Source organism: Anoplolepis gracilipes, chromosome 10 (genome assembly GCF_047496725.1).
Source record: "Anoplolepis gracilipes chromosome 10, ASM4749672v1, whole genome shotgun sequence".
Lineage (NCBI taxonomy): Eukaryota > Metazoa > Arthropoda > Insecta > Hymenoptera > Formicidae > Anoplolepis > Anoplolepis gracilipes.
Window position 1 is genome coordinate 202,164 of NC_132979.1, and position 18,788 is coordinate 220,951.

Genomic DNA, 18,788 nt, shown 5'->3' on the forward strand with positions numbered 1-18,788 from the left:
AAATATTTGTGCCTGCAGTAAACAGAAAAAAATGAAACGTCCCTCTTGAACATTAAGCTACAATCCAATACTATGTATTCCTTTTCTTGAGCATGAAATATAATTCTATAAGATTTTACAAAATATTTTATTTCCGATATATAGTAAACATACATATAATGTAATAATTAAAATAAATGATGAAGAATCTACATATGAGATATTATATAAAACTTAAAATCTTAATAGTTTCTAATTGCACAAATTTATTTTTTCTTGTTTTTTTCATCCATTACAGATATCAATATATTATACATATGGCCGATTTTATTCTTCATAAATTACTGTTTTCCTTACATCATAATAATACATGATAAAATAATAGCATCAGCTGAGACAAAATATTCTTTTTTTGCAAATCTTCGATTAACATGTTAATTTTGCACTATTTCTTATTTTATTAGTAACAATCACTTTGTAACACACTAGATAATAATAATACGAATCGGCTAATAAGTTATCACTCTCATAGGGATTAACGCGTATTGCAATAATCATAAATAGTGTTAAATAGAAAAGTATAGTGAATTCTATACAGTAAAATTCTTTTTTTTTGACACACTAAACGAATTCACTACAAATTCACTACAAATTCACTACAAAAAATACATGTAAGATTGCACGTAAAACAGCAAAAAAAATAATACAGACTTCAGTATTTAAAGACCAAGTATAAGTAGTACAGCAAAAGTCCATCTTAGTTTAATGCATTATTATAAGCTATATATAGATATCTTATTGATATGTCGATATTAAAATTCGACATTCAAATTAGATTTTATATATATTATCATAAGATCTATTCAAACCGATCAAAACTAAACATTCAATACTTGATTCGATCGATAAGGAATTATCGTATAGTTACAATTTCGCAAACATACAAGTTTTATTTATAAGTTGCATTGATCCTTTAAGAAGGTTTTAGTTATTTCGTACTTCGCTGCTCTGTCTCCTGTTGCGGCTTCGACCTACAAAATAATCGATATTGCCCAATTTTATTATACAAATAAACAAACAGTAACAAATTATTTTCTTAAATTATATATTTAATAATATTTATATATTTTATGTGTGTTTGATATAAACAAACAAATAAAAATCATATAATTATGATTTTGAATATTATAGTTTAAAAACAGGAAAATTATCTTTTTTTTTTTAATTATTTATTTATCTTCAATTTTTTTAGTTATAGCTTAGAATAAAATTTCGAAAATTAGAGCAAATTATATAAGCTATATAGGCATGGTTATAAATGAAATAATGAGTGCATGTGTCTATGTGCGTGCGCGTGTAAATTCGTAAATGTGCGTACATGTACACACATTTTATATGCTATATAAATATGTGTATACTAAGCAACGTCATCTGTTGCTTATATAGTAAATAAAATAAAGTACATGGAAGTAATTGAAAAAATTTATATACTTTTTTAGGCTGTAAATAGTTAAAATTGAATAGAGTTTTAATATCTCGCTGTGAAAAATTTAATTATTTCGTGAAAAATTATTTTCATTTAAGATATAATTTTTATATACATATTATAGAGTATATAACACATACTATTTAAAAAGCTCTAACAAAAGTTATATAATTATGTTTTGCGTGTATTAAATTATTTTTTAAATATAATTTTTATGATAATTTAAAGAGAATTTTATCACTAAAAAATATACAAAAATATCAAACCGTAACAAAATTTTTTATCCACTATAATTTTTATAATTATAAATTTTGTAAAAAAATATTTACATTAGTGTACTTTTTCTCAGTAATCTTATCATATATTATCAAGATTATCAAAAAAAAGTACACTGATTATAAGTTTTTAATGAACAAGTAGCAATAGCTAAAATCTTTTGAATGTTACTTATTGTCGGGATCGTGACTTTGACAACATATATCAAAGTCAAGATCATTAGCAGAATATGCTAATATAAATATTTACAGTTTTAAAGTGCTTGTAATAGAATAACTTTACATAAGAGAATTATTATTTATATATAATACTACATATATACGCACGCACATACAACGCAACGCACACATATTGTTAAACTCAAAAGTTGTCACATTTTAATTATCTTACATCTTTGATTCAATTTTAATAATACCGCAAATATATGTTTTATTTTGGTTAATAGCAATTAAACTTTAGTAATGGCAGTTCTAGATATGTGATAATGGGGATACTACATATAAGAAATATCAAACTTGAATATATTTATTTTAAAATAGCATAACATTTTTGGAAAATACGTATATTTTAGATAAAAAATAAAATAAAGATATAAGAAAGCTCAAGTTTAAGAAATTTCAGAATAAATATATTAATTTCTTCATTATCAAACAAATCTCGATAATTGGGTACTCAGTAATCGAGCAAATGCAAAATATATTGATTTGTAATAATGAAATGTTCATGGAAAAATTATCAGAATAACTTGTTTTCAAAACATAAAAACTTAAAAGTAGTTAAATACTTAATTCTATACTAAAAGAAAAAAAATAAACGGGATTATGTAAATTTATTATATTTACAAAATATAGACACAGTTGACACAGTCATCGATTTTTATCATGTCTTGTGCGTGATCTCTATTTAATAATAAATAATAATCTAAATAATAAAAAATAAAAACACACACATAAAAAATAAATTAATATATATCATTTCACCCAATTTCTTGTAAATAATAATTTCTAATATTTGAAATTTCAAGCAGCACGCTTCATCAAAACTTATATCATCTACTATCGATATGTTATCGACCGCTTTACTATTTGTTTACCACCGAAAAAAAAATCGAAACATTAAAAATTATTTACAAAAAGACCATTAAAAGAAACGCTCAAACATATAAATTTACTTATTCTTGATGTATACTTCCCACACACAAGTAAAATCAAAGTTAGTGACTAGTCAGTGTTCTTCTTTTGTAACAAATATACGGTATTTCTTTTGTAACAAATATGCACTATTAAAAAAATATCCTAAAAATTCTTTTTTATTAAGTTACTTTTGAAACAAAACGCGTATTTTTATGCTGTAGAGTGTCAAAAATATGTAATTTATGTAAGGAACAAAACAGTGTTGTTCATTAAAGAGCAAAAAAGATAAAAAAATTTTAAAAATCCACCGATAACACATTCAAGAAATTTCAAATGTTTTTTTTTTTAAACTTCAAAATGTTTTTTAAATTTTTTTATGATGATTTTACACCGAGTTTCAGCGGTTTAAAAATAGCCTAATTTTTAGGGTCTGAAAAGTGTTCTCTATTCTTTTTTCAAGTAATGTATATCCAATACATTTAAAACTGTTATAAAGCTTTTCAATACAAATCATCATATATTTTAATATTTGCGCGTAACAATGGAAAACTCAGAAATTTTCAGTTTAATTTTCCTACTTATGTATTCTATATATTATTATAGCAAACTATTGCACACAAAAAAAATCTTTAGAATACTTTATAATAAATTTTCACTACCTCTGCGTATTTGATTAAGGCATGCCAACATTCTGATCATAAAAACAGCAGGTACAGTTATCGTGTCTTTGGTTTCTTCCAACATAACTGCATTTCTCTTTTTCAACTGAAAATAAAAATATTAAATATCAAATCTATTTCATCTTTTTACAAGAAAGTCATATATATACATATATTTCTTTATTTCAAGTATACCATGCTACTTACGTCTTCTGCAAACTTCTCATCAAAACTCGATTCATCATTAATTGGCGCCCACAGTTTTACATCGTAATCGATGCCAGAGGTGGCTAACATTGGAAGATACGGATGTGGTTGTAGACAATTTACCACGTGTTGATCTGCTTCCAATAGCATACATAGTCTCGCGGTGTCTCTCTCCCACACGAATACGTGACCACAGTCGCTACCCGACATGATGAAATCGTCGCCCCAAAAATTTGCTTCCTTAATCATAGTCCTAAAGAAACTAGAGTCAAAAGTGGAGGAAAGGCGAACGATCAGAGAATTTGGCGGCATTAATATCATACAGTCCGCCCAGTCCGCTCGGAGGCTTTTTCGGAACTACACGAGTCAACAATTTGGCGTCCGATCCGTCAGACATTACATGTTGATACATTTTGATTAAACGAAGTTAAAATTATCGTTATTCAAGATAATAGCACTCAAACTTACCAAATAGATTTGATATATACATATATATATATATATATATATCTATATATGTATATATATATATATATATATATATTTATATATTGACTGTGGATTATTAATACATATAATCCGAATCATAAAAACATTCCTTCGTGCGTTGCTTTTTTGAAGTTTTTAACTTAATTATTTTAATATCTTGTTAATCTAATAATTATAATCTAATAACTAATCTTCAATCTTAGAGCTCCTATTTCTTTACAGCAGCTTTATGAAAGTATGACATAGAAACGAAAAATCATATAAATCTTTTGTTTATAAAATGTGAAATAAATTAGTTATTTCACACATACCACTATACTCGCATTTGATAATATAAATTAATAGAACGTACTAAAAACTTGATTTTAAATAAATATCGAAAACTTTTTTCTTATCTTGCAAAATTGAAAAAAATATGTTACTTGTAATGTCACGTCTTGTCGTTACAATTACTTTTTTTTAATAACTGTATCGTTAACGGTGTTACTCGTTTTTAACTCGGATTCTTAAATTGCATAAAAGTGCAAAACAAATATTTTGACTACATTTATGATTCTAAAGAAAGAAAAACTAAGAAAATAGTTTTTTTTATTTACACTTGTTACACAGAAATATAAAGATCTTAAGAAAAAAAAGTTTCTTTTTTTGCAATGTTTTCAAAAAAAATTTTTATTAATTTTTTATTAACATAAAATATTTTTATACTGTAAAAAAAATTTATATGATTTCACATTTTCATTATAACCTATGATGTCGATAAAAGATCAAAAGCCTTTTTTAGAAAAATTCTGTACAAACCATTCACACGAATTTAGAAGCATATACTTCATATATCGTTTTTATTATTAGTTGAATTTGATGATTATTACTATCAAATTAAAAATAGATCATACCTTGCGTTTCTGTGACCTATGTACTTTTGTTTCACATGAAGTTCTGTCAGATAAGCATCATCAAACGTTTCATGTCCTTGCGACAAACGAACGTTAGCAATCGCTTCATCCATCTCAGCTTCAATTGGACTTAATAACCTGTAAATAATTATTAAGTAATTATTAAGGCTAAGTAAATATTAATCCCAGATAGCTAAATCTGGCAAAAACAGGTCTATCCAATTGCATGGTACAAAGTGTTAGAGAAAGGCTATAAATTTGATATAGAATAGATACAGATTTGTGTGTTATAGATTTCACAATTATATTTATATAAATTACTTACGTATTATTTATATAATTACATACATCTATATCATAACATTTCAACAAACCTTTCATCCGAATGAACATCTTCATCATCACTATCGTAGCACATACAACATGTGGCATCTTCAAATTCTGCAAAAATATGCAATATATTAAAATGTATAAAATGATAAAATCTATAAAATGATCTAAATAATGATATATACTTTCTCTAACACCGTCGTAATGATGATAGTTACGATTATTGCTCGGGCCTGCATCAAGAGGTCCATCATTATTACTTCCAGAAGGTCCTGACAAACAAACTGTTATGATAAAGTCAGTGCATAAATACAATATCAATCTGAAATAAAAAAGATCTTTGAAGTACTTACCTGGATGACAACCGTCACGTGTCGTTTCGTCACCGACATCAAGTGATATTGTGGCATTGGTTGAACTTTTATCAGAATATATTAAACTTACAGCAGGTTCACTACCATGTCTATACATTAAATTATATATATTAATTAGATATGTATGTTTACACCTAATACAGTCGGACCTCTTATCCTACGACCGCGAAAGGGGAATTATACCCCCACTCTCAAATTTGTATCGTAGGATCAGAGGTTTAAGGGGAAGATTCCGGACCGAAAATGTCGTAGGATAAGAGGTCTGACTGTAACATATTTGAGCTTGATTATAAAATATACGTCTACATTTAAAAAGATACATATAGATTTTAGAATTATTTTAATAAAAAAAAATTTAAGCATTACCTTTCAAGAAAATCATCTCTCATTGTCGTTAATTTATCCTGAAGATTTTCCATCATATTCTCCTGTTTGTTGGATATATTAGAACAAGAACCTTCATTCTCATTTCTGTTTTGATCATGTACATTATTATGCTCAGTTCTATTGTGATTACTTATAGATGTGAAAGCAATTTGCGGTTGTCTAGTTTGACTAAATCCAGTTTCTACAGAATTATCATTGTTTACATTTAATGATGTATTTAACAATACTGATTGGTTATGTCCTTGTGGTTCTTCGATTTCTCTTGCTTGGAGTTTTTCAGTATTAGTCATGTAATTCATATTTGTACTTTCGGTTCTATTAAGGTGCAAGCTTGTATTTTCTAAAAATGACACACATTAATAGAATCAAACATTGAAATAAAGCACATGAGTAATCTAATTTTGTTACCAGTTGTTCCCAAATGATCACTCTGCTCTATGCTTGATTCAACTGTTTGAAGTTCATTAATTCTCTCCACGTTTGATTCGGGATTATTATTATCAATATTTCGAAAACTTTCTTGTTGTTCAATAACATCTCCTAAACTGTCCTCGCCGCCACCACTCAAAGCGGCACGAGTGGCTGGGTCATTCAACATCCTGCTAAGCACGTCCGTCATTCTTTGCATCAGGGACGTATGCAAAATCGGTCTTGCCTGAGCGATTTCTAATAATATAGACAAGTGATATTAAAATTTTTTAAATGTATAACATTGCATAAGCATTATCGGTAAGCTAAAATTTTCCTTTTTATTGTTAATGTTTAGTTTAGAATACTAGAAGACAAGAAATACATTTTCAAATAAAAAATTTCTAAAAATATAATATGTGTCAATAATGATTAATATTATTAAGTAATATATGTGAGAAAATAAATTATAACATTATAATTAAAAATTAAAAAATGTAAAAAAATGTTACGATCTTATACAGGACAATTTTCTCGTATTGCGTTGCATTTTAATTATAATATTTATTATCTAAATATTAAATTTTCTTCACGAGTCAAAATAATTTTTGATTGTCACAGCAATCAAAATATTTTTGATCTAAATTTTTTTAATCTTAATAAATTTACCTGTACCACTGCGACGTCCTCCTTCTCTCTCTGGGCGCGCATCAGGACCGGTATCAGACCAATCACCGCGAAGTCTTAAACGACGAACTGGTTGAGACGACTTTAAAGGATGCTTTTTCCCTTTTCCTTTTCCCATTGTCGCATCTTTCCGTAATTGCAGGCTACCTTGATCCTGAATAATTAATTTTAAAAATAAATAATACAATCATGCCTATTAATGTCTTAAGAAAAACATACATATTTAAATGAAATAGAAACGACGATTGTAAACAAAAATAAATATAAATAAAGGTAAATAAAGTAAATAAATGTTATTTCATGATTATTAACACATTACTTTGATACTGAATAAGTAGAGATGGTCGCTGCTATAGCTGACAAGAACATCTTGTCCATCCGGGCTATAACTGAGCGACGTAATTCTGTAAGAACTACCTTCAAATTCTGGGACAGTAAAGCTGCATAGTGGTCTCACTAATTTTTCCGTGTCTTTCCAATCTGGAGAATATACACATATATATATATATATATATATATATATATGTACTATGTACCATTATATAACACTGTTATATTTCATATTATATTTCGCAAAAATTACCAGTGGCTGGTGTACTAAGAACTCTTCTGTCGAATATTCTTACAGTGCTATCGGAACATCCGATCGCTATATGATGAGGCATTATAGGATTCACGGACAATGCAGTTACGGCTCTTTGACACGAGATTAGCACGTCCTAAAATAAAAATAATTTTAAAAATGTTTTTTTCTCAATACTATATAATATATATATTCTAAATGTATAATATATATAATTCCAAATGATATTATACAAAAATTAGATCGAGTAATGCTTACCTCTTTACATCTTAATTTGCTACATTTATCCTTCACTCTGAGATCAAACCATCTTACTGTTCCATCCTCCCCACAGCTTAAAAAACTATGTGGTTCATCGGGTATTGTCGCTATCTCATAAGTAGTACCAGTATGACAAGTGAATTGATTGTGAAACGTCTCTTTTGTTCTCATCAGATCTGCAAAGTATTAGCAATTAATAAAAAAAGATAACATAACATTCACTGTCATTATTTAATTTACAATCATAATTTCTTAACTTTTACCTGTATATAAAATAATACCATCTCCACTACAGGAAACAATACAATGATCTCCACTATTAGGCAAAAACTTGGCACTAAAAATATTTGCTCTGTGACTAGTTTTGTAAGCTGTTAATACCTTAAAAAAGTAAGAAAATAACATATAAAATATTATTTATTAAGTATATATTAAAATATATATTACAAAGCACATATTACATTTAAAAAATGATGTAATATTTATTTCCTTATATCACACAGTAGTCTTTTGATATGTCTCGCGCTAATTGTAAGTCATGTGCAACAAAAAAATTACGCGTAACAATAACTAAATGGACCATTTATCTGTATGCAAACAGTTGCGAGTACTTTAGATTATCAAATCTTTGTGGCTGATCAAATTTTAAGAATTAATAACTTGAGTCTGTTTTATATCACAAAAAAGTATCTTTATTTTTTCTCTATGTATTCTATATAAACAAAAATACTCTATCATTATTATATAATTTCAATGTATATAATTAAGAAATGTATCCTCAACCAAGTTTCAATATATTTTCTATATCTATATCTGATTATAAACTCATGTGTAATGCTTCCATGCGTTGAAAGATTTTGAAACAAGAGATGTATTCTGAACGTATTAGCGTCGCTTTGCAACATTTTTCGCAATACAAACAACTGTCCAAATAACCAAATTTGCCAAGAGCATGTATCACAAATATGTACATATTATAACCGAATTCTGGTAGCAGCCAGAACGTTAACATTTATGCACTCATGCCAAGCATAATTTGCTATTTTAACTAATGTCGACAAATGCAACTAAAAACGAGCAGTTTCTGCATCATATATATTAGAAAAAAATATTACAAAATTTGAACAAAAAAATAGTAAAAAAATAATTTTATAAATAATAATAAATTGAATGTCAGCAATCAATATATAATTATCGAAATTAAAATCTGAAAAATCTAAATGAACGACAAAGAAAAAATATAAAAATACATAAAAAATTAATTTTTTTAAATAAAAAAAATTGCAAATAATAAATTGTAATATAAATGTTTCACACTATTTTACATAAATACACTTTATTTTCAGAACTCGGATCAGTCAGAAATAAAAAAATTTTGAAAATTATTATATATTCTGAGACACATGATTTTCAAGGATAAAATTAAAAATAATCTTGGCACAACTTCTTTGAGTATCAGGATCCATAAATAACAAGAGAAATACTTCGGCAATAATATATGTCTGAATTATTAGTTGCACACAGTAATACTCTAAAATTAAATATATGTGTCATATGTGTTAGTTGCATTTCTATCAAAACAATCGATTCACATTAATAAAATCATTCTAAATATGAATAAGTAGAAAATATCTTTCTAATCTTCAAATCTTGGTAATCATATTATATAATATTTATATACCTCATATTTATGTGCATTAGTTAAAACAAGATGCTGATCATCACTCCCGGACAATATCAGTTCTCCGTTATCATTCCAGCAAATAGAATTCACACAACCATTGTGGACTTTTAATCTCTTCAGCAATGACATACGCTGTATCAACTGTAAACTAGCTGTAAAACTATAAGTCAGTAATTTTTTTTCAAACACAGCAACTAACAATTCATAATTTAATGCATAGTGCATAATTCGTATGTAATATAAATACATGTATTTGCTTTAACAGGATAAAGTGTACAGATAGATAATTGCCATCCCATTTACTATTGTTAAAAATAAATAAAGGCATATATATATATATATATATATATATATATATATATTTCAATTTACTAGATTTATAACAAAAAAGAACATTGTAATTTTCTTCATAAAATTACCACGTATTATCTGTGCATATTAAATCAAAGAGAATTACCTTTGCTGCTAGAATAAAGCTTTAACCTCGTGCAATCGTCATAGGGCTGATAATAGATATCGTGAAAAATGTTAGTACGCATCTTCCTCATCGCTGAATTCTGATCGAAATTCTCTGGAAAAATCTTAACGGCGTTAATCCTCTGACTCTGACTCTGACTCGACCAGACACTTTCTCAAAGGCTCAATCACTCGATAGAATTATTGTCAAGGTTGAAATTCGTATGAGATTCTCATGAATTTTTCAGAAATTTTGTAACATATAATTACGCAGCAAAAGTTCTATTGACACGTCGATGCGACATAACACACTCAATACTAAAAATAAACATAGTAATACATGATAGCAAATTTACATCATATCACTCTGATGTCCATCCAAAATCTTTCGATTTTGCTCAGTCCAAATAGTCCAAGTGACACAGCTGAGCGATCTCTCACTATAGTCGTATAAAATAGACGAAGCATTTAAATTCATTTTCGCTCGAGTTGTATTCTAAAATTTACTTTTCAGAGTAGCATCTGATTGACCAATCAGAACAAAAGAAACAAAAATTTCTTTGTCTCGATTGGTCAATCCAATTGGTGTTTTCATTGACATATAGAAAAAAACAACCAATGAGATGCTAACAAAAGAGACAAACATAGCCCTGCAAGATCTCTCTTTCTATAGCGGTCGCGCGTTTGCTTATTCGTTACGACAATAAGGCCGGGTCTACAATAGATGTAGTAAGCCTTAAGCTGTAAGAAATTAACCAATCACAATTTACTTTAGAGAAGAATAATGAATATGATTGGTTCATTTCTTACGACTTAAGGCTTACTACAGCTATTGTAAACCCGGCCTAAAGCCGTGATTACACTATAGGTTGCGGGTTCGGTTGCGATTGGGGTTACTGTTGGACATTGAGAACCAACCAATCACAGCAGAGCAACCTTTGCTATAATTGGTTGGTTCCCAATGTCCAACAGTAACCCCAACCGCAACCAAACCCGCAACCTATAGTGTAATCACGGCTTAACATTGCGCATAATGGCGGCAGCATAATGGAATTAGCCAATCAAAAGTCAAATACAACCGCGAAATTCAAATATATAACGAGATATCCAATCAGCATCGCGGAAAAGAGGCTTCAACATTTCGATATATTCGAGTTCGAGGTTTCACGGATTTTTTAGAAAAGGATTATGATGAAAAGCAACTAAAAATTAATACAGAAATGTAAATTAATCATATTATATTATTATAGATGACTAGGCTTGACGTATAGAAAAAGATCATATATTAGAAATTGCCTGCTTTGTAACAGAAACAACATTGAAGAATGTTTTCTTGAAAATTTGGCATTTGTAAATTGATAAATTATAATACACATACACACTTTTTCTATTTCTCTCATATAGTTTGCATGAAATAGTTCAGTCCAATCCAAAGGTGAAATTAATAGTATAAAAACAAACGAAATTATAAATTATAATACATATTCGCGATGTTATTCACGTTTGTTTTCATACTCTGTTTATTAACCTCACCTTTGGATTTCTTTCCCTCTTACACCAATCGTGACATTTCGCCTGGTAAACACGCGCGAAATGAGAAAAGGGCACAACACTTCTTGCCAAGAATGCGCGCCGCGCATGCGCCAAGCTCACATACACACGGCTCGCGCTCACGCTTGTGCGTCATACGAGTTGTGAGTGTGAACCGCGTAATTCGTCCGGCATCACTTTTTTAGTAAACACGACGATGGGATCTACCTGAGATACATGTTCAAACTTGGACTTGACTACGAGACGATAGGATATTGACCATACATAGGAACACTTTCAAAGGTACACGTACGATGAAAATATTTCAAATGCAACATTTCTTTAATATACAATTCATTATATGTTTAGTAAATAGCAATATATATATTTAGAAGAATAATAGCAATAGGCTGAGTGCCTTACTTGTTAAAAAATTAAAAAATATATATAAGTGCTCCAGAATTACCGTATATATATATATATGGTAATTCTGAAGCACTTATATATAAATATATATTTATCCGTTAAGCCCGTATCAGACTACGAATTGAAAATTGAAGATTAAAGATTAGAATTTGACTAATCAGAACAAAATATATATATTTCAAATTCTAATTTTTAATCTTCAATTTTTAATTTTCAATTCGTAGTCTGATACGGGCTTAAAACGGATGCTGTGCCCTTGCCTGATTTGACATGTAGCGTGTGTAACGTTTACAAACAGATTCAAATTCTCCGACGGATGCTGTGCCCTTGCCTGACTTCTGGGGTGTAGCGTGTAGCGTTTGCAAACCGAAATTGAATACGAAATAAAAGTATCGCGAAAGAAGTGAAATCGTACCAGTTGTATTATAACGAAAAATATTCAGAGAAATCATGATGAATGAAACACGTAACAAGAAGGATAAGAACCAGCATATACAGGTTTTTGTGCGTGTTAGGTAAGCAAGAATAATTATCCCTTATTCTGTACTGATGGATGATTTTTGTCTGTGATTTTTCTAACAATGTCAATTTCTCGAAAACAAATAATCATAAAATAATATATTTAAATAAATTATTTTTCAAATTTATTATTTTAGTCTTTATTTAAAATGTTCAAAGAAGGTATATACATTTTATCAGATTTTTTAAAACACTTTTACATATTAATAAACTCGAAAATACGACGCTGACCCATCTGTACAGTTAGAAAGTGCCAAAAATAACAATACAGTGTAAGAGTTAAATTTGAAAAGCTAATGCCTTACTATTTCAAAAAAGACTGAATCTCCTGTGCATGCTGAAAAGTGTATTAAATTCTTTCTATAAAATCCTAATAAAGTTTAATTTTTCGTTTAATTTTAATTTTATATTTATAAATATGAATTAAATAATTTTATATAGTCACACTAAGAACTGGCTTTTTTTATTTTTACACTAATTTTACTATTGAATTATCTTCATGGAATGGTGAAATTTTTAATAGGCCGATTAGTGCTACTGAGAAGATTGGAAAATCGTGTTCAGTGGTGGAAATACCATCTAACAAAGAAATAGTGATAAATGAAAAGTCACAAGGCAGTCACTCGAAAAAGTTTACATTTGATAAAGTATTTGGACCTTCTTCAAAACAGGTAAAGAGATATTTCTTTATTTTATATAAACAATTAAGATTTTTATCTTAAATATTTTAAGAAGCACTTATATTTTGGAAAAAGAAATACAATATTATTTGTAATTTACAGATAGATGTATATAATGCAATTGTTAATCCATTGCTTGAGGAAGTACTCGCAGGATATAATTGTACAGTTTTTGCATATGGTCAAACTGGAACTGGAAAAACCTTTACTATGGAAGGTGTTAGCAATGATCCAACATTACATTGGCAAAGTGTTAGTTCTATTTTATATAAAATAATATTTATTATAGTAAATATAAAATTCCAATATATATAAATTTTTGTCATAATATATATGATATATATTGTGACAAGAAATAAATATAATGTGATATTAAATATATATATTTATATAAAATAAATTTATATGTACATACAGGATACAACAGCTGGAATTATACCTCGTGCATTGAGTCATTTATTTGATGAATTACGTATGTTGGAAGTACAAGAATATACAGTTCGAGTTAGTTTTCTTGAATTATATAATGAAGAATTATTCGACTTGCTATCACCTAACAATGATGCATCTAAAATAAGGTATTAAAGATTAAAATGTATTTTTAGAATAATAAAATGTGAAAGATACATGTATTATCATTCATATTTTTAATCTTATGTAGGCTTTACGAGGATGCTACGAGAAAAGGTTCAGTAATTATTCATGGATTAGAAGAAGTAACTGTACATAATAAAAATGAAGTCTATAAAATCCTAGAGAAGGGATCTGAGAAAAGACAAACAGCTGCCACTTTAATGAATGCTCATTCAAGGTTGTTATTTTCATTTATATATGTTATTTATTTATTTTTTTAAAATGATATACTTTATATTATACTTGTAATAACATTTTTAATACCATATTTTCAGTCGTTCCCATACAGTATTTTCGATTACTATTCATACAAAAGAGAATAATATAGAAGGGGAAGAACTTCTAAAAACTGGAAAATTAAATTTAGTAGATTTAGCTGGAAGTGAGAATATTGGAAGATCTGGAGCAGTTGATAGGAGAGCACGAGAAGCAGGAAATATTAATCAGTCATTATTAACTCTAGGTCGAGTTATAACAGCGCTTGTTGAAAGAGCACCTCATATACCATATAGGTAATTAGGACAATATAACAATGTATTAATATAATTTTATATGGATATATATAAATAGAGGACTAACATTTTTTTATCAAATTTTGTAATCTAAAATTAACCGACATTTATTATTTTTGTTTTACATTTAGGGAATCAAAATTAACGAGACTTTTGCAAGAATCATTAGGTGGACGTACAAAAACATCAATTATTGCAACAGTGTCTCCAGCAAATATAAATCTTGAGGAAACATTGTCAACACTAGATTATGCTCATCGTGCTAAAAATATTACAAATCGTCCTGAGATCAATCAGAAATTGTCTAAAAAAGCTTTACTTAAAGAATATACAGAAGAAATTGAAAGACTTAGGAGAGATTTATTAGCAGCACGTGAACGAAGTGGTGTATATTTAGCACTAGAAAATTATAACGAAATGCAATTATTGATTGAAAACCAGAATAAAGAAATTGAAGAAAAAATAACTCACATGAAAGTCCTTAAGGAAACTATGGAAGCTAAGGAGGTATAGATACATGATAATAACGATTAATATTTTATTATAATAATTTGTATTATTATATTTTATTTTTAGCAAATATTTAATGATTTACAAGTAAAACATGAGGAGCAAACTAATCGTCTACATGAAACCAAGGAACAATTAGAAACTACCACATATGCTTTGAAATCGGCTGCTGCACGTTTAGAAATGACAGAACGTGAGAAAGAAGAACAGCGTCACTTAGTAGAAAAACATGTATCTACAGAAAAACAACTTTCGGCACAGGCACAAATACTTTTGAATATTGCTGATACAGTAACAACTGATATAAATAAGCTTCAGGATAAAATTTCTTATAAAAGGTAATTGCATTTTATTTTATCATTTTAATATATAGGGTAAGAGATACACCAATAACAACTTTAAAATATTGGTACTATTGTAATTATTTTAAATTATATTTAATGTACATCTATATATATATATATATATGTATATATACACAGACAATTGGAACAGGAAAACGAACATCTCGGTCATCAATTTCGATATAACATGGCAAAACAGTTTCAAGACATGGAGAATAATATTGCACTTTATTCGCAAAATTTTCTACAGTTTTGTACTTCCATGAAAAGTGAAATAGGTAAAAGAAAATTAGAAAATTATTAATGTATATATTTATGTATATAAATGAATATCAGAATATACATTAGACTATCTTTGTAGATTCACAAGTAAAGCTGTTCAAAAAGGATATAGATTCATTAATTCATCATATGTCAAATGATATTATTAATAAAGAACAGTCAATAGTAGATGAATTTACAAAAAATATAAATATTTCGGTGAGTTATTTGCATATATGTGAAAAAAACAAAATGATATAATCAAAGAATATCTATAACACAAATGTTTTTATTTTAGTATACCCACTATCAACAATGGTTGAATGCAGAAAAAAAATATTCATCTGACTTGATTCAACATGAACAGGATTTTTTAAATGACACATCCCTAAAACTGACATCAAAAATTAATGAATTGATAGAAATTAATAATTTACAAATTGCAAATACTTTACATCAATTAAATGATGATGTATCTCAAAAATTTGATAAGTTATTGGAATATACAGATGAATCAATAACACAACTTTGTAATCGTAACATACATGAACATGACAATTTACAGAAAAATATGGATGACATGAGAAAAAGCGTACAAGTTATTCATGAAAGTGATAGTAAAATTATGGAGGAACAAGAAAAGTTTAAGAAGGTATGATCATAATTTGATAATAATTTTAATATTATCTCATGATTATATTTTACTAATATTTTTTTTATCAACAATTTTAAATAATTATTTTTAGTAATTTTATTTACAAATATGTTGTAAAATACATATAATTTTTTTTTACAGTCATTTGAAAATCTATGGCTACAATTTAACAACTTGAATAAAAACGTGACTGAGAATCATTCTAATACATGCACTACTTTGTCTCGTGTTAATGAAATTTGTGACAATATGGATACTACTATTCTTGATAACTATCACAAATTTGTTGAAGGAAATGAATCTTTAAAAGAGAAAATTCAGAACAATATAGATATACTTAAAAGCGATATTAATCATAGAATAATAAAGGTATTATTTAATATTTTCATTACATCTTACAACATTTTTCTACAACTGTCTTAAAATGATTAATACTTGTATAAGAAATGAAAATATCAAGATAATATATATATTGATTTTTTTCGTTCTATTAGAATCAGACAATAGCAAAGAAGTTTGCAGAAGAAGGCCATAATTTAACTGACGAATTTCAAACTAACATAAACCATCATTGCGATGCACTAATGCAGAATAAATTACATATTGAAGATGATAAAACACAAATGGAACAACAGTTCTTAGAAGATAATTCTTCTTCTATTGGATTTATTGAAGTAAATTAATTTTTATTACTTATGTGTTATTAAAATTATTATTTTACAAAACACATTAAATAATATATTTAATCATTATTATATATTAATTTTGCAGAATATTCATCATGTAATAAAGGAAGGATATGATAATCACATAAAACTTGTAAAAGAAGCCGAACAGAGAAAGCTACAAATGTTTATAAATCAAAGTGATGAAATTGAAAAACAAAATAAAATTTCGTCTGATTGGAACGATAAAACAGCTGCGGAACTGCATTCAATACAAGATAGCATCGGAAAATTTCTTATTGAAGATTTACGTCGCGATACACCAACAGGTAAGTCTTGGACTTTTATGTAGTGCTAACTTTAATAGTCAGACTTACTTAACGTCTTTTTTTCAGGTTTAACACCTGCAAAAAAAGAATATCATTATCCACGACGCTTGGTTGTAACTTCGCCACACGAACGAATCCTTCAAAGGTTTAGAGAAAGAAGATATGAAAACTCTGATGACGAAGTAAATATAAATATTAATTTATTTAAAAATATTAATATTTCTAAAATATGAATCTTAAAGATTACTGATCTAGCAAATATAGCGATATATATAAATGCTGATACGTATTACATTTTTGTAGAATACAACATTGATCGATAATAATACGCTGAAGAAATAATCACAAATACAAATGTAGGTTAAAAGTTTCAACTGTGATAATCGATTATATTTCGGAATTTGTCCATTACAAAGTCTGTATAAGCTGCCGCTGCATGTGTTCTCCTAATTTCTCATATAATCTGTAGCAGAAAAATTTAATAAAAAAAAAAAAGATATATATAATTTTTTTGTATTTCAATATTATATACATTAAATACATACGTTGCTAACTTTAAGAGTGCCATTCCTTCTATGTCACCCACATTGCATGCCTTGTAATAACATTTAGGGGCATCTTGAATTTTATCTTGCTTTTCATACGCTTTGCCTAAGGCTAAAACCATTCTATCGTCATCTGTCACGAGGTCTTAAGAGTTGAGCTTGTTTGTAATAATAGAGTCCATAAAATGGCATTTTTAAGATCTCGTATGTCTGATCTAAGCCATAATTTCTAAAATTGTAAAATAAAAGAAATAAATATTAATTGACAATTATTGTAAAGAAATTGAAATATAAGTATTTAGTTTACAAAAATAGTAAAAACAAAATATACTAACTAAATCAGCATATTTATTACAGAAAATTTTAACTTACATTTCTGGATCTTTTGGAAAGCGAAAAAACTTTGCATTTCGTCCAGATATATATTTTTACACATAACACAGGAAAATCTTCTACTCATTAAGGCACCTTTTCATGCTGACGCTCGACGCTCATTTTCAGCGTCAAAAGACATCACGTGACCAAAAATAAAAATACCAATTCGTCAATTTTGATCATGTGATCTGTTTTGATGCCAAAAATGAGCGTCGAGCGTCAGCATGAAAAGGCACCTATGATTTAATGACTTAGGCCGGTATTCATAGTCCGATCTTATATTTAAGGGATCTCGTTCAACCAATAAAATAATACTATGCGGCTATTTCATTGGTCGAACAGGATTTTAAGACGATCTTAAATATAATGGGTCATCTACAATGGCCGTGAAACGTAAGGTTGCAAGCAAATTGACCAATGACAGTCAAGCATTTTCGAAAATGCTTGACTGTCATTGGTCAATTTGCTTGCGACCTTACGTTCTACGGCTATTGTAGACTAGGCTTAAGATT

At 27.9% G+C, this 18,788-nt stretch overlaps 2 protein-coding genes and 1 long non-coding RNA gene across 9 annotated transcripts; 1 reads left to right on the forward strand and 2 right to left on the reverse strand.

The window, feature by feature from the left end:
- Positions 1 to 286: 286 nt before the first annotated feature.
- On the reverse strand, positions 287 to 10,754 carry LOC140670036 (DDB1- and CUL4-associated factor 6). 5 transcript variants are annotated; one of them, XM_072900404.1, is made up of 16 exons: positions 10,294 to 10,754; positions 9,834 to 9,996; positions 8,416 to 8,533; positions 8,150 to 8,328; positions 7,892 to 8,027; positions 7,628 to 7,788; positions 7,291 to 7,462; positions 6,622 to 6,879; positions 6,193 to 6,553; positions 5,806 to 5,915; positions 5,638 to 5,736; positions 5,497 to 5,563; positions 5,123 to 5,260; positions 3,741 to 4,002; positions 3,534 to 3,639; positions 287 to 1,010 (listed from the first exon to the last, which is right to left on the reverse strand). In XM_072900404.1, the coding sequence occupies exons 2-16, from the start codon at positions 9,963 to 9,965 to the stop codon at positions 964 to 966; spliced, it is 2,346 nt and encodes a 781-aa protein (XP_072756505.1). In that variant the 5' UTR covers positions 9,966 to 9,996; positions 10,294 to 10,754; the 3' UTR covers positions 287 to 963. The 5 variants fall into 5 exon arrangements, with proteins under 5 accessions (XP_072756505.1, XP_072756503.1, XP_072756501.1 ...); XM_072900402.1 differs by having other exon boundaries at positions 5,638 to 5,724; positions 9,834 to 9,988; positions 10,294 to 10,753; XM_072900400.1 differs by having other exon boundaries at positions 9,834 to 9,988; positions 10,294 to 10,753.
- A 1,198-nt stretch (positions 10,755 to 11,952) lies between these two features.
- LOC140670265 (kinesin-like protein Klp61F) lies at positions 11,953 to 17,862 on the forward strand. Of its 3 annotated transcripts, XM_072900840.1 has the most exons (18): positions 11,955 to 12,125; positions 12,547 to 12,763; positions 12,905 to 13,039; positions 13,291 to 13,438; positions 13,550 to 13,699; positions 13,865 to 14,025; positions 14,109 to 14,258; positions 14,356 to 14,592; positions 14,724 to 15,099; positions 15,169 to 15,440; positions 15,585 to 15,724; positions 15,808 to 15,926; positions 16,006 to 16,359; positions 16,504 to 16,731; positions 16,857 to 17,036; positions 17,134 to 17,356; positions 17,423 to 17,538; positions 17,660 to 17,862. In XM_072900840.1, the coding sequence occupies exons 5-18, from the start codon at positions 13,658 to 13,660 to the stop codon at positions 17,696 to 17,698; spliced, it is 2,637 nt and encodes an 878-aa protein (XP_072756941.1). In that variant the 5' UTR covers positions 11,955 to 12,125; positions 12,547 to 12,763; positions 12,905 to 13,039; positions 13,291 to 13,438; positions 13,550 to 13,657; the 3' UTR covers positions 17,699 to 17,862. The 3 variants fall into 3 exon arrangements, with proteins under 3 accessions (XP_072756940.1, XP_072756938.1, XP_072756941.1); XM_072900839.1 differs by lacking the exon at positions 12,905 to 13,039 and having other exon boundaries at positions 11,953 to 12,125; positions 12,473 to 12,763; XM_072900837.1 differs by lacking the exon at positions 12,905 to 13,039 and having other exon boundaries at positions 11,953 to 12,125.
- LOC140670266 (uncharacterized) lies at positions 17,540 to 18,432 on the reverse strand. Its single transcript, XR_012047525.1, has 3 exons — positions 18,274 to 18,432; positions 17,902 to 18,130; positions 17,540 to 17,819 (listed from the first exon to the last, which is right to left on the reverse strand). It is a non-coding gene; the product is annotated as an uncharacterized lncRNA (long non-coding RNA).
- Between the last annotated feature and the right edge of the window lie 356 nt (positions 18,433 to 18,788).